Source organism: Ictalurus furcatus, chromosome 12 (assembly GCF_023375685.1).
Source record: "Ictalurus furcatus strain D&B chromosome 12, Billie_1.0, whole genome shotgun sequence".
Lineage (NCBI taxonomy): Eukaryota > Metazoa > Chordata > Actinopteri > Siluriformes > Ictaluridae > Ictalurus > Ictalurus furcatus.
In genome coordinates, this window is record NC_071266.1 from 26,160,959 (window position 1) to 26,177,406 (window position 16,448).

The window sequence follows — 16,448 nt, forward strand, 5'->3', positions numbered from 1 at the left end:
CCGGGACACCAAATGGGAAAGCAAGAGTCTGATCTAAAATGTTATTAATAGGAGAAAAGAAAGAGTCTAAAGTGTCATGAAGAGTTAGATTGATCTGAACAGCTAAGACATTTGATTTGTTCTCTTAACACTGTAACAGTAGAACAGTTCTATTCAGATTTACTTACATTGCTTTTCTGGATGCTGCAATCACAGGCATCACCTTCACAAGAATCCAATCTGTAATTTTATCTGTAGAGATATATTTACTCTGGTCAAATTCCTCCAGCTCCTCTGCTGATGTCAGTAAGACAAACACCAGAGCAGACCACTGTGAAGAAGAGAGTTCACTTTGTTTTCCAGATATCAGGTAGCGTTGGATTTCCTCCACTAGAGAATTGTCCCCCAGTTCATTCAGACAGTGGAACAGATTGATGGATTTCTCTGTAGGGGTATCTCCACTAATCATCTCCTTGATGTACTGTACTGTGTCCCCCTTTCCTGTCTGGGAGCTACTTCCTGTATGTGTTACTAAGGCATGGAAGAGTTTCTGATTGGACTCCAGTGAGAGACCCAGAAGAAAGCGGAGGAAAAGATCCAGATGTCCAGTCTCACTGTATAAGGCCTGATCTACAGCACTCTTGAGGACATCTGAGACTGTAATTTCTTCAACCCACTGGTCAGAGGACATCTCCGATTCATCATCTTCGTCAGATAAAATCTCTGGTTCAGAAAACCGACTCTGTTCAAGAACATTTCGCTTTTCCTTCATGAATGTCAGGTGCACATAAAGAGCTGCGAGATGCTCCTGAATGCTCAGATGAACAAAGCAGTACACTTTACTCTGGTGCAGCCCAAACTCTTCTCTGAAGATCTGAGTACACACACCTGAGTACACTGCTGCTTCTCTCACATCAATGCCACACTCTCTCAGGTCTTCCTCATAGAAGATCAGGTTGCCTTTCATCAGCTGCTGAAAAGCCAGTCGTCCCAGTTTGAGAAGCATTTCTTCATCACTCTCCTGCTTCTTTGAGTACTTTTCTCTTATGATGTTTGTCTGAATGATGAGGAAGTGTGTGTACATTTGAGTCAGAGTCTTGGGCATCTCTCCACTCTCTGCTTCATCCAACATTCTCTCTAGAACAGTGGCTGAAATCCAGCAGAAGACTGGGATGTGGCACATGATGTAGAGGCTTCTTAATGACTTCAGGTGTGTGATGATGTTATTGGCCAGGCTCTGATCACTGATCCTCTTCCTGAAGTACTCCTCCTTCTGTAGGTCATTGAACCCTCGTACCTCTGTGACTCGATGGACACACTCAGAGGGGATTTGATCAGCTGCTGCTGGTCGGGAGGTGATCCAGATGAGAGCAGAGGGAAGCAGATTCCCTTTGATCAGGTTTATCAGCAGCACATGCACTGATGCTGATTCAGTTACATCACACACTCTCTCTGTGTTCTGGAAATCCAGAGGAAAACGATACTCGTCCAATCCGTCAAAAATGAACGGAACCTTTTCCAAATTGGACATTTCTGTTTCTTTTGTCTCCTTAAAACAGACATGAAGGAGATCAATCAGACTCAGTTTCTGGTCCTTCATCAAATTCAGCTCTCTGAAAGGAAGTGGAACCATGAGCTGGACGTCCTGATTTACTTCCCCTTCAGCCCAGTCCAGAATGAACTTCTGCACAGAAACTGTTTTTCCGATGCCAGCGACTCCCTTTGTCAGCACAGTTCTGATGGGTTTGTTTTTTTTAGATAAGGGCTTAAAGATGTCATTGCATTTGATTGGTGTTTCCTCTGTTGTTGTTCTCCTGGATGCTGCCTCGATCTGTCTCACTTCATGTTCTTTATTGACGTCTCCACTGTCTCCCTCTGTGATGTAGAGCTCTGTGTAGATCTCATTCAGGAGTGTTCGGTTTTCCGGGTTTATCATCACTCCATTTAAACACTGAAACTTCTTCACCAGATTTAATTTGAACTTTTTCTGGAAGTCATTTACAGCAGCAGGTTCTGGGTCGTGTCTGTGACAGGGTGAAGTAGGAAGACATGGTGAGACATGGGGTCTAATTATTAGAGTTTAAGATCACACTTTTTTCTGACTGTTACCACAGATAACCATTCTTTATGATGTTCTCACTGTGTAATTGCCTTTTCTACAGTATGTTTTCTATAATCTAATCACTCTGCAGGAAATAACAGCAGAGATGTTTATAATACCAGCGCGTCAGTGTCACAGTCATGTTGTTGGGTTTGATCTTACCCTGTAGCTGTGATGATGTTCTTTTCTCTTCTGTCTCCTGACTTCTGTAGAACACTGGGAATAAAAACTGTAGCTGTTAAAGACAATAACTTTCATCACTTTAATACTGTAGTCTAAACTTTAGCCCTAATTTTAGTCAAATAATTGTAGTAAGGGCATTAACATTTAGAAAACACACTGCTAAATACAACATCACCAACATTGTGGACCTGGAGAAAAATGTGTCCGTTTTAATTTGAGGTTTTCTAGATTGTTTCTCTTTATTTACATCTAGATGTGTTAAATAACTTAGAACATGGCACCTCATCATGCAGGAAATGAAAGATGAAATTCTGATCTATTGTCTCATTCATCTTTTATCTCCAACCCAAATGTCTTCAGTGTATAGACAAAGCGAAAGAATTGGCCTCGCTGTTCCAATACTTGTGGAGGGGACTGTATATGGTCATTATGGTTGTAACAGAACATGAGGACATCATTCAGAATGAACAGATAATGTGTCCTGAATGGATGCAGATACAGATCATTATTATTTTAAAAACCTGCTAGAAAGGTTCACAGGTATAAAAATCTGTAACTCTATCCAGAATTATACGACACTGTGGATGAGATTCAGTCCGTCACCTGTAGGGAAAATTTAGTTATCAGTAGACCTACTGACATGATTTTGGGAGGTGAGATGTTTAAATTGAGGAAAATGCTGATTTTTATTTTTATTATTATTAATAAACACTGTAATGTCAGTTATATGATTTATGGTAAATAATCAGTGCCTGTGTTCATATAAAGAGTCTCCATTTTCTATTATGTTTTACAGAAATACTCAGACACATCTTCATGGAGACACGTCCAAGTAACCGTGATCTCAATGGTGCCTGGATTTTAGCACAAAACAACAATGTTGTTACTTTACACTTCCTATTCGTTTTAGAATCCGTGTTGAATACATTTTTCTGTATTATGAAATTTTATAGTCTGGTGTTTATGTACATTATATTATTTTTTAGTCACTTCCTATTATTAGTAGTAGTACTACTAATTTATTACATATTGTTTCTTATAGATTGTTTTGCTTATATTTGCATTTCTTGCTTTAGCTTTTAAGACATTACCTGTAAGACATTTTGACCTTCATAAAGTTCTGTAGTATCAATAAAGACCAAGAAATTAAAATATGAATCAAAATAGCTGCTAATGATTGTGTAGCACAGCCATTACTGTGACTTTAACTATGAGAACTATGAGATGTTACCTGTGTACAGTTGAGGAGTCTTTATTTCTAAAGGTCAGAGGAAGATCCATAGACTCATCACTCTTCATGGAGACACAGCTGGGTTCTGGTGAGTCTGATCTCTTTCTTTGTAGTTTACTGTACAACATTATAAAAAAAGTCATCGTTTACATCGTATACAGCATTTACAGATATTGACTGACTTGTTAATTTGAGTTAATTTGCTCTAATAATGAACAGTGGAATGTACAGTCTTTATTGGTTGTTTTAATTATTTTGTCATTACTATTACTTTTATTGTCACATCAAGATACATGTACTTCCATATTATGTAGGGCTGCAACTAACGATTATTTTTTTGATTAATCGGATGGGGGCAAACTTTCAGGTTACTGAAAAACGAATGTGTTCCATTTCAGACGATATTACATTTCTAAAATACACTAGACCAGTGGTTCTCAAACTTTTGTGAGCTCTGGTCCCCTAGCATATTTCGAACAATCCACAAGACCCCCTCACTCCACAACAATTATAGGCTGTATATTAAACAGTCATTTCTATATACACATTACTTTATTTTATTAATATTAACATGAATAATATTAACATTAAAATTGAATCAAAACATTTCAAGATTTTATTTTTTACATTTTATGGTTGGTGTGACATTTAATTTGACTTTGAATTATCCTTTATTTTATCCATCAATGCTACACTTGAATTTGTCTACCACTCATAGGGTTTTGCAAATTATCATTTCATTTGTAAATAAATTTAAAATAAATCCATCAATGAACGATCGTCAGCTCAGCTAATGTGATATTTCCGAATAACCAAATTAATCAAAACATCTCATTTGAATGTTTTGATACATTTAACAATATATACACATATATATTTATATATACACACACACACACACACACACACAATATTATTTAAACATTTTAAAAACTTTCCTATGGACCCCCTGCAATTACTCCACTGACCACTAGGTCAAACCCCCCCCCCCCCCGATATATGATATGAGAATTTGTATCATATCATATATCGTGATATCAGGGCTCCAAGCAAAAAAAAAAAAAATCTAGGAGCCATTGGCTCCTAAAGCCAAAACATTTAGGCACCAATTCAAATTTTCAGGAGCCAAAATATAGTGAGGTCATATGACATATGATGATATCATTGTTAAACGGCTACCTCACACTGCCTTTTCTATCCCCTCTGTACTGTCTGCTTTTGTTTACTCTGCCTCCCATAGTTTACACAATGTATTCTTTACATACACAATACGTGCAATGTTCAGTATATCATATTGAATCATATTATCGTAAATAGTTAAATGTCCAGTCATTTGTTTCTTTTTTTCACTTTTTTATTCAACTATGTACAATTAGTTGTTTCCTGCGTATTCAGGCTCAGAGTCATGTAGGCTGCATTGAATTTTATTTTCAATTCCCTCATCTCATTTTCTGTGACTTTATCACTAGCACGTTGCACTGCTGTCACGGTTGGGGTGGCACGAGGGGCAGACCTAGCAATGACGCAATCCCTGGAGTTCTTATGTTTTTTACTGTCACCATGCTTCTTCACGGTTTCTTTTATAAAATGACTCGAACCGGTAATGAACTCTGTTTTACCAGCAATATCTTGTCCTGCTTTAGCACAAAAGGTACATTTTCCCATGGTCATAACGTAACCAGGCGAACTCTTGTAGCCAAGCCGATTTAAACGGTCTTATAAGGATGAGAGCCGCAGGGACGGGAGAAGACGACTCGACTCTCTGCACTTGGCTGTCATCATGTGTAAAAGATTGCACACCGATTGATACGGGCTGGGATGACTCAAATGTCACCTGAGAGCTTTCACAGGGTGACTTGGTCTCAACATCATCGGCATCTGATGTAGAGTTTGGACGGGCAGGGAATGAAAAAAGTCTGATATTTTTCGTTTGCGCATTTGGTTTACTTCTCAGCTGGAAAACGTTAGTTAACTGCACAGTTAGCTAACCTACATATAACATATACGTTCAAATTCCAATGAACTAAACCACATCAAACTAAATTAAACACCTTTAATAAAGTTAACACTTCCAACTTTTTAACCCGATAAACGTGACGTTAAACCCGTTTCTGTTCATCTATACTGCCGACGCTTCAACCCCTGCAGGACAGGAGTGCAGAGTTTCTTTAATTGGAAACCATACAGGAGTGCAGGTGATAGGGCAGGTAGACGCAGGCGTAACAGGAGATGAGATTTCAGTAGCCTAACACAACAAGACGACATTTCTATTTCATTCGTTGTTTAATTTTGTTTGTGGGTAATGGTGGCCACTGGCGACTGGCATAAAAAACATGGTCGCAAAATTAAAAAGTTAGTCGCATTGGCGACCATTTTAGTCGCCATCTGGAGCCCTGGATATTTCTGTTTAATATTCGTTATGACCTCTAACTCTCCTCACACACTAGACAGCAGCAGCAGAGGTAGTAGCATACAGAGCAGGAAGTTTGTGAGCGAGAACCTAACTGCCTCAAAGCATGAACACTCATACACATTGATTTTCATGGAGACGCAGTAAATAACCGTGATCTCAGTGGTGCCTGGATTTTAGCACAAAACAATACTGTTTATACAACAATGTTGTTACTTTGTACTTCCTATTAATTTTAGAATCACTGTTGAATACTTGCATCTGTTTCATGAAATTTTATAGTCTGGTGTTTATGTACATTATATTATTTTCATAATTCTTATTTCCTATCAGAAGACCTTAATGCTCATTATTATTATTATTAGTAGTAGTAGTAGTTTTAGTGTCATTACATATTGTTTCCTGTAACATTTTCAAACTGTCCAGAATTCACAGCAGATATCCAAAGTGTACCATCTGAAGGTAGATACCATAAAACTTTGTATGAGTGCACTGGAGTTTCTATCACTGTTTGGCTTGACCATAGTCTGAAATGAGGGTTAAATAAAAGCCTGTGTGCTGCACTTGATGTACAGTATCTCACAAAAGTGAGTACACCCCTCACATTTTTGTAAATATTTGATTATATCTTTTCATGTGACAACACTGAAGAAATTACACTTTTCTATAATGTAAAGTAGTGAGTGTATCAACAGAATCTAGCAGTTTTTTCAAGTGATGACTGATAACTTCTCATGCTCAGTATAAATATTTGTTATTATTTTCATATAAACTCATTATATATTTCAGACATGAATATTTAATGACTAAAATACTAGGACATGGTAGCTTACTGGTTGTTTGAGGGTGGAGTCACATTATCTGTGTCCAGGTCAGGGGTCTCCATGTTTGAATATTAGTGTAAACAAAGACAGCTCATGGACACACAGCTGAGTCCTGAAGCTGCTGATCTCTTCTGCTGGAATTACTTACACTCCTAGAAAACACAAAACAAACACACAGTTACAACTGGGGAAAAATCTTTCACATCTCTCAACTAAAGAAAATGTTGCTCCTTTGATAAAACAAAATCTTATGTTTATAAAATTGTGTGTGTGTGGAGGTGAGGTGAACAGTTCAATAATCAGGGGAGGGAGACCTCTGCTGGAAGGGGGGAGTCAGTTTGAAGTGTAAGTGTAATGCTTTAAAAAGTCCGAATCAGAAGGCAGCTAAAATGATTTGTAGTTAATAGAAGTGCTACTTTAAGTCTAATATCACTTTCTCTTTAACAGTATTACATGGGTTTTAGTTTAAATAAATGTACTGTAAATTCTGAGCCAGAAGTCAGTAAGTCTGAAATCAGTTGTACTAAACAGAGATGATTTCTGTGAGCCTAAAGTAAGGGTGTTCCATATGACTGTTTTAGACCATGAACGATCCATGATCTGTATTTACAGAGGGATCACACGTACCATAATACATTTTGTCTGTTGTGCTGAAAATGCGTCATCTTGTTTTATGAAACAGACTTTATTCACTAGTTCTCATTGACACACACATGGACAAACCAATAATAACCATTAATCACCTAGAGTGTCTAATATTTTTACACATCCCATAATAACAATAAAGATCTCTGTTTGTGCCGTTGCTTTGGAAAAGCATCTCTCACTCCACGTCAGTCATTCATAGTTCATAGACAAATCTTATTTACAAGGTAGCAATATGACTTCTATCTAAATCTTTCAGTAAAATGAGTATTTCATCCTCTTGAAGTAATGTTGGAATCAGTGGCTTCAAGTCACAACAGTAACGTCACAACCCTCTGTTACTAAACCAGTGATTTATTATCATTTATTACAATTCATTCTGAAGAGTCTTACTACATGAATGATTATCAATATGATGATAGCTGGATGGATCGCTATTAGGGATGAAACGGTTACCGGTTTCATGATAAAATTCCTGGTTAGTATTACCGTGTCACGTTTAATTATCATTAAAACTATATGGCCAAAAAATGATCATATTAACTACCTAATTAATAATTTTATTACAGTTACGTGTACAGGATAGTACTGAGCTACAGGAACACTATCCTGCGGAGCCCCTAAAGGGACATGGTGCTGAAAAATAATATGAGATCGGAGGAAAATTTACATTTTGATGCTTTTCCGTTCCCCTGAGAAACTTTCGAGTAAAATGAATTGATCTTTAGTGTGAGCATAGAGTAGGTCACTGTGAACTGATCTGAGTGGGTTTTATATTTGAAACGTCCCTTTTACTCTTACAGCAGTTAGATGAAGTAAAATATTAATATTTTGTTGTCAGAGATTTCCTCTGTGAAATAAACCATCTACACTTTTTAAAAACGTATTACTTCAAAATTCTACAGTAAAATGAATTGATCTTTATTGTGAGCTTATAGTAGGTCTCTATGAACTGATCTGAGAGGGTTTGATCACCTACCAATCTGAAACGTCCCTTTTACTTCAGTCTTAAGACGAAATAAAATATTAACATTTTGGTGTCGGACTTCCTCTGTGGAATGAACCGTTATGAATCTACACGTTTAAAAATATATATATGGTTAGATTTATAACAATAATAATAATAATAATAATATTATAGTTTCTTAAAAGATGTTTTAGTAAATGTGATTATTTGGTTTACTACTTTATAGTGTCTCTTTAAACTTGACTGATTTTGCCATTATTTAATGTAAAGGGTTATAAAAACGTTCTTCCTGTACACTCATAAATACTGTCAATTGTTGTGTTTGTTGTGTTCCTTATGTATTTAAAATGATGGTTTTGTATAAAAGTGAAGGAGCTTTTTCTGCTGCTGTTTATGTGCACCTAGATGAACCAGGATTTCAGGAAGAGCTGCTGCTTAACCGCAGTGTGAAAACCTTCAACTAACCACTGACTTGGACTACGTTTACATGGACAGCAGTAATCTAATTACTGAACCTACTCTGAGTAAGACAATATTGTGTTTAAGGTGTTTACATGGGTTACTTTTAGAATATTCCTTTCATGTTTTATAGAACATAGATTGATTAACAGCACACGTCATTACGTCTCCGCGCCACGCCGTCCCCTCCAGAATTTCACGTATCGACATACAGTACGTCTTCGTTTTGGGACCGTATAGTTTTGGGTGTTTTTATTTTTAATTTTACAAAAGCATTAAATGCAGTTAATTATCGGTCATGCTATACGTGCAAATAGACAACTGCTTGAAGCCATGGGCTGCGTCCCAAACCGCGTACTTACCTACTGTATAGCAGCTGAAATACATGTATTTCTCCTACTACAGGCCTATAGTAGTCATGTATGCGGTTTGGGACGCAGCCGTGCTCTCTTGTTTGCCGTAAAACGGTTGATCACTGCCGTGTGATCGTGTCCTGTCGCAAAATGAAAACTCTCACACGACGTTAATAGTGTGATTAAGGTGTTTACATGTCTGTAATTCACGTCGATAACGCGACTAAAACAGGTGTGTTTACTTCGAGTACGACTTTAATCAGATTAACGTAATTAAAATTGCGGTTTACATGGTAGATTATTTGATTATTGTTGTCCAAGTAAACGCACTGTTTATTTCTTTATACTCGGGTCCAAGCGGGAAATAAACCGCTCTGAACCGCTCCATTGTGAAGGTGTTCTGTCTGAACCACCGCCCTGCTGCAGGGAAGATGGCTTCAGTTCCGGGGAAGTGACGCAGTTTTCTTACTGCTGTTTTTACACGAGTAAAATAAAATATAAAGTCGTTTCTGTTAAAGAAATAACTTACTTTTATTCAGCAGTCCATGTTGTGTGACATTAATATCACCGTTTCTGCCTGGTGTTGAGGTTTTTCTGCTTTTCCAACAGAGACAAAATGGAGTTGAGTCTGAGAGAGAAACTCTTTCACTTTTACACAGGTAAAAGTGTACGCGTGTAGCTCCGCCCCCTACCTGCTGAAGCCTCCAGAACGGGGCGGGGCTTAGCGCCACTGAAAAAGAGAGTTGCGACACGCCCATAGAATTCTACAGGACTCGGAGAATGCGGAAGTAACAGGTTTGCTGAACCACTAGCTCTTCTACTAACATTTTGGTAATATTAGCAGCATTTTGGATGTTTATCGCCGGTAGTTTTCAGATGGATTGAGAGGGAATGTGTTGTAAGTACTAGCTACTAAAGTTCGTTACATTTCCAGACATGCACGTGACCTTGTTATATTATATGTATGTTATATAGTCAGTAAAGGCACGATGCAAAACAGACATATTCGTAATTGTAAAGGCAAGGTAGCTTAAAATTATGGGCGGGTCTTCAGATATGCCATAATCAAGCGCATGCGCAGTACGTGTGTGTAGTACATTCTTAGAGGTAGGACAGATTACCAGAACATCAGCAGAAAATTAAAGAAGAACTGAAGGAGACAGAGAAAGGGACAGGTTCCTTATCAACATGGGAGATAAAAGGTGAACTAATATGAGAAAGATAGTTACAATAAAGTCATAATGTCATAAAACGTTTCACCAGCATGCTCCAAATTCCCCCCAAATAATCCCAATCGTTTGTGCTGGTTTGTGCTGCTTCGGATTTGGAGATATTAAAAGAATATTTATAGGTCATTCTGGGGTCACCCCCATGCTCCAAGTTCATTCAAAATACTCTCAATCGTTTGTGCTTCGTTTGTGCTGGTTTGTGCCGACAAAAGTTTCGTTTGTGTTGCTTCCGTTTATAAAATATTAGACTTTGACTTATAGGCGCAAATCTCCTCGGTGTGAGCACCCTTTTAGAGTCGAACTGCCGAAGACTTTTTCGAGACAAATCACATCATCATTTGTTCAATAAACAGTTCTCTTTACTTCACTGACTGGTCTCTCATGATTGAACTTTTCATTTATTTACAAGGAGAATAATCTGTTACACTTCACTCCCACCACTAGGTGTCAGTGACACTTCTGTTCACGGTGTTCTTGTGGAAATTAGTGTTGTTAGTATAGGAAAAGTCGACACAGTTACTAAATCAAAATTCTGGCCAGTGTAAGTACAATTTTTTAACACTGTCAGTTAGAATATTGTTAGTTAACTTTAACCATAATGGTACAGCATTCAAAGAGCTAAAATTGTCAATGTTTCTTGAACAGAAAACTCATTGTTAATACTAGTATGGCTAATGGAGCTATGAAATGCTAATTACAGCTGCTCATGGTACCCATGTTAGTTTTTTGAATACGTTGTGCATCTAAGGGTCAACATTACCATATTGTTTTAAAGGAATAGTTCGTTACGGTGTAGAATACAAATTGTCACTATATGCTGATGATTTGCTATTGTATGTAACCAATCCCATCGCCTCTATGCCTTCTGTCTTGGATGTTCTGGAGTCTTTTGGTGTTGTCTCTGGTTATAAACTAAATTTAGTTAAAAGTGACTATTTTCTTGTCAATACTTCAGCTTTGTCTCTCCAACAGTCAGATCTACTGTTTCGATTTAGTCAGTCAGGTTTTAAATACCTCGGTATCAACGTGACACGTTCTCTATCTAATCTTTTATCAGCTAACTTCACTCCCCTTATCTCAAAGGTTAAATCTAACATTCAGAGTTGAGGTAACTTACCCCTTTCCCTAATTGGCAGGATCAATGTCGTCAAAATGAATATATTACCGAAGTTTATTTTCTTGTTCCAGCTAGTGCCTCTTTCTCTCCCAAAATCATTCTTCAATTCATTGGATAATATAATTAGTACATTTATTTGGGGAGGGAAGCCACCAAGGGTTAGTAAATCTTTATTGCAGAAATGTAAACTTAGTGGAGGACTTGCATTACCCAATTTTCAATTCTATTACTGGGCTGCACACATCCATAAACTTTGTTACTGGGTTCAATCTCCTGGATCTTCTTGGTCTAAATTGGAATTATCTTGTAGGGAATCCTCTTTACCTGCTTTGCTTTACTCCTCTTTACCTACAAAACTCTCCCTATATACAGATAACCCTGTTGTCCTCAACACACTTGACTTGGTATCAATTTAGACAGCGTTTTAAATTTGGAGGTGCATCCTCTTTGTGTCCTTTAGTCAACAACCATCTATTTCCCCCATCGTGTTTGGACTCCACATTTTCAGTGTGGTATGACAAGGGTATTAAACAAGTTAGAAATTTGTATTCCGATGGTGTGTTTGATAGCTTTGCCAATTTGGCATCCACTTATGATCTCCCCTTGATGCATTTTTTTTCGGTATTTTCATATACGGAACTTCGTTTCTAGATTTTTTTCCTGATTTCCCCTCTGCACCTCCTGAACAGGCTTGGGAAAGCTTGTTTTCAAATAATCCATATCAGAGAGGAATGATTTCTAGGATTTATGATTTTACTCTGACGCTAGGTAGTGAGTCGAGTAAGAAAATTAGGAATGCGTGGGAAACGGAGTTAGGAATACAGATAAGTGAGGAGTGTTGGGAACATGCTATAGGGAGGATACAGTCTACCACTTCTTGTGCTTGTCTTGGACTTATACAGTTCAAAGTTTTAAATAGAGTCCATCTGTCCAAGTCGAGAATGTCTGTGATGTATCCGGATGTAGAGGACAAGTGTGATAAATGCCATGGCTCTCCCTGTCATCTTGGCCATATGTTTTTTTTTCTGCCCTGATCTCCATGGTTTTTGGTCTGTTTTTTTTACCATCATGTCCACTATTCTTAGGGTAGATTTAAAGCCTTGCCCATTGATTGCTGTATTTGGGATTCCTGAAGCCTCGGTTCCTTTGAGCTCGATACAAAAGGATGTTATTGCTTTCACATCCCTTATAGCAAGACTGTTGCATTGGAAGTCTGCTAAATACCCATCTATCTCCCAGTGGATAAAGGACGTGATGTTTTTTCTGAAACTCGAGAAAATAAGATATACAGTGAATGGTTGTACGGACAAGTTTTTTCATAAATGGCATCCCTTTATTGTATACTTTATGGAGTTACAGACACTTCCCACTTAAATTTTTGTGCCTGTTGTTTTGGATTTTACAATATCTTTATAACCAGCGACCAGTTGTGGGTTTTCAATATTTTTAACTTTGTTTTCCTTTATATAAAAAGAAAAAAAACCTGTGAATGTTTACTGCTGTTGCTCAATTAGTTTTTTGTTTTCTTCTCAATGGAATATTTGGGAAAGGGAGGGGAGGACAGAAGAGAAAAGGCGATGTAGAAATGTTCAGCAGAAAGGTTTAGCAGAAATGTTTAGCAGAAATGCAGAAATGTTCAATAAAAATTAAACTATAAAAAAAAATAACTACAATATTGGTTCTAATATAAGATATAATATCCTTATATATTATTACTATATTTTCCTTGTATTCTGGCAAATACCGTAATGCATGAAAACAAGTTTACAGTGTATGACATTTTTTGCATCAGGATTATTTCAGTGGGTAATTATGTTTTGCTTATGCCAGATGCCCAAGAAAGCACCGGTCGACAGGGATTCAATTTTCACAGTCCTTTGTTCATCAAAAGAGGCCATAGTCCAAAATGGCAACATAGCTACTCCTAATCAGAGCATCTGGACAGAGCTTAAAACAATCTAGAGAACAAGATCACTGAAAAGGCTCTATATACTTTTGTTAAATTGAACAGACACAACATCTGGACTGCTTTAGGGTTTATTTATGAAGGTGATCATGAAACAAGTGGCAGTAGTGATTACACTGATTGTGAGCCAGGGTCCCTTTCCCCAAGACCAAAAGATTGCTGGACTTTTGATCTTCAACTTCCATTTCAGACATGGATTGAATTCATGCCCGAAACAGTTAAATATAAAAACAAGTTCTCTAAAACACAAAAAAGGGAATACACAATTTTGTTAATATTGTTAAAAGATGTTAAAATGTAGTGCACCTCACAGTGGTAGCATTAAACACATTGGACTGGACACGTTCTGCTGTCACGTTTGTGAGTCAAACACAAATGTTTATGTACAAGTCATTATCAAAGAAGTCTACTAACCCCACTGTGAGTTTTGATGCAACTGGCTCAGTGGTGAGGAAACTACAGAGACCAAATGGCATGTCTGGCCATATCTTCTTATATCAGGGTGTTCTGGCAGGGGATGAGAGTTCAAGTGTCCCAGTGGTTCAAATGCTGTCAGAGAGACACAATGTTAATGCAATAACACATTGGCTGACAATGGATACGTGCAGGTGCACCAATTCCAAAAGAGGTTGTGAGTGACTTTTCTCCGTCTTTTCTTGGAGCTCTGGTCAAGGCTTTTACTCCTTATCCTGATCTGAAGACCTACATCAATGAGTGTTGTGGTGTCTTACTCGGTAAAGTGTCAGCAAAAGTGCCACCTTGTTTTGTTCGGGTTGATATTGTACAATGCATCAAGATGATCTGCCAGTGGGACTGCTTGAAGAAAAAAATCACATCACATTAAAGATTTCTTTGTGAGGTCAGTGGCACAGCTTCTCAAGTCACAATCCATGGACAGTGCAAGAGAGCTACTATGCAGTATTACTGTTGTGGCTCTCAGCTAAGCAGAGGACAATGATAGCTCTGGAGCCCCCCTTATATCAGAAAGATGCTAGAAATACCTGAAAGCCCGAATTGCAGAAGAGTGTGTAATCATTCCAGATGTAGAGGGTGAGGACCTGGAAGAAGTGCATCCATTTGACCAAACACAGACAGACCTACGGCAGTGGGTGAGAGACATATGTGAGGAGGGCAGGTCACTTGCCATGGCTAATGGTGATCATGATAATATGCACTTCCTCCCTGAGATTATTCCCAGTATAATCTGGCTTGCAAGTTACTTACCACTCTGGACAGGGGTAATGATCCCTCACTTCCGAAGCACCAACATCACCGCAAGTTCAGCCAATGTTGAAGCAGAGCTCAAAAATATCAAATGTGGGCTCTTCAAGCATGAAAGCTTGCCTATTCGGGTGGATCGATTCATTGCTAGACATTTGTCCTTCATTGAGGGCAATATGTGAATTTTTTCTGCAAAACAAAAAGGTGAAGAAGGTGAAGAAGATGCAGCTGTTGCAACAGTGATCATCACAGGAGCCAATCCACTACCCACCACAACTTGCCGTGTAGACAGAAAAGCAGAAATGGATGCTTCCTGTTCTGGGAAGTCTGACACTGTCACAAACATCCATCCAACAGATGAAGACGCAGTTGAAAACTGGAGAGGCCTAGCGGTTCCACCCAAAAAGAGGAAAAGGAAGTCATATCTCTCTCCTTGTCCTGAATGGCTCCATGCAAATCCAGCTGTGAGGGGGAAAAGAGTGAAAGTGGAACTATTGAAAAATGTAAATAATCAACAGTGTGTAGAAGAAAAGCCTGTACTTATTAGTGTGAACATTCCGGAAAATAAACAAGTTACCAGTCAAAAGAGCAGTGCTAAATGTATCATCACAGCTTAGGAGGACGAATTATCGCTGCTCCGAGAAAGCTGCATTTGATGTGATGAAAAACTTCGACCTAATCCGAAAGCGGAAGAGGTGGAGAGCTGAGCTGCTGTTTCTTAAATCAGGGGTTCCAAAACTTTTCCAGGGCAAGTTCCCCCAAATGGCATTAACATTTGACCTTGGCCGCCCTTTTGCAAGATGTCTTTAAAACACATTAAAAATACAGACTTCTGAATATATTCAGAAGAATATATATTTTTTAATTAATAATTACATCTTTACATTACATTAGGAATTGATTTTGTGTGTGTGTGTGTGTCTGAGAGTGAGAAAGAGAAAACCTACTAGTGGGAGGGATGGGCACACCAAATTGTTGAGGCGCCCCCTACCGGCGCCCACTTTGAAAACCACTGGTTTATATCACTTCCGCTCAGCTCACGTCACCACGTGACCTCGTTGGTATTTATCTTCTCGACCTATCTGTCTGGCGCTGCGATCATCCACTACTGTTGCACTGCCTCTGGCGGTCAGGAGGAATGAAACGGAACTCACTTTCACTGCACCAGCAGGAGGGCAGAGTGAAGTCCTCAGCAGAACAGGAGATGGTTCCTGTCGAGCCACTTCCGGTTAGCTTGAATGAGGGAGAATGGAGGCGGAGTAATAAATAAATAAATAAATAGTTGCTAACATTTACAAAATGAGCGTACAATAAATAATAAATCTGTTTAATGAAAGTAAAGGTCTATGTTTAATAAAAATCTTAATGAAATTAATAAAAAAAATTCAGGTTGTTCAGTTTTATACAAGTTCTCATATTTATAGCTTTATTTTGTTGTAATGTGACAAGTAATAATCTCAAGGTTTACTGGGTTTTATAAGATTCTTATATAATTCTTTGCTCATTTTCCATACTGTGGGTTTTAGGGAAGTGTTTTGAAAACAAACATCAACAAAAAACACCTCAATTCTTCCTCAGCCTTCAGTAACTCCACACGAGACACCATCCCAGCAAACAGGGGACGTCCCCCGGACTTGGCGAACATCCACTTAGGTCCGCATTTGGTCTGGTTTATAATGTTCGCTGGCAGACAAAGCCATGGATTTAACCTTAAGGAATGTGGTTATTCCTTAAAAACATCCCTTAAATTAACTCTGATAATG

At 38.1% G+C, this 16,448-nt stretch overlaps 1 protein-coding gene across 1 annotated transcript in view; it reads right to left on the minus strand.

The window, feature by feature from the left end:
• LOC128615537 (NLR family CARD domain-containing protein 3-like) overlaps positions 1-2,915 on the minus strand; it is a 3,496-nt gene extending 581 nt beyond the window's left edge. Inside the window, exons 1-2 of the mRNA XM_053637715.1 lie at positions 2,243-2,915; positions 168-2,003 (exon numbers count right to left, since the gene is read on the minus strand). Coding sequence (XP_053493690.1) covers positions 168-1,915 — 1,748 coding nt within the window. The 5' untranslated portion in view covers positions 1,916-2,003; positions 2,243-2,915. The remainder of the gene's footprint in view (positions 1-167; positions 2,004-2,242) is intronic.
• Between the last annotated feature and the right edge of the window lie 13,533 nt (positions 2,916-16,448).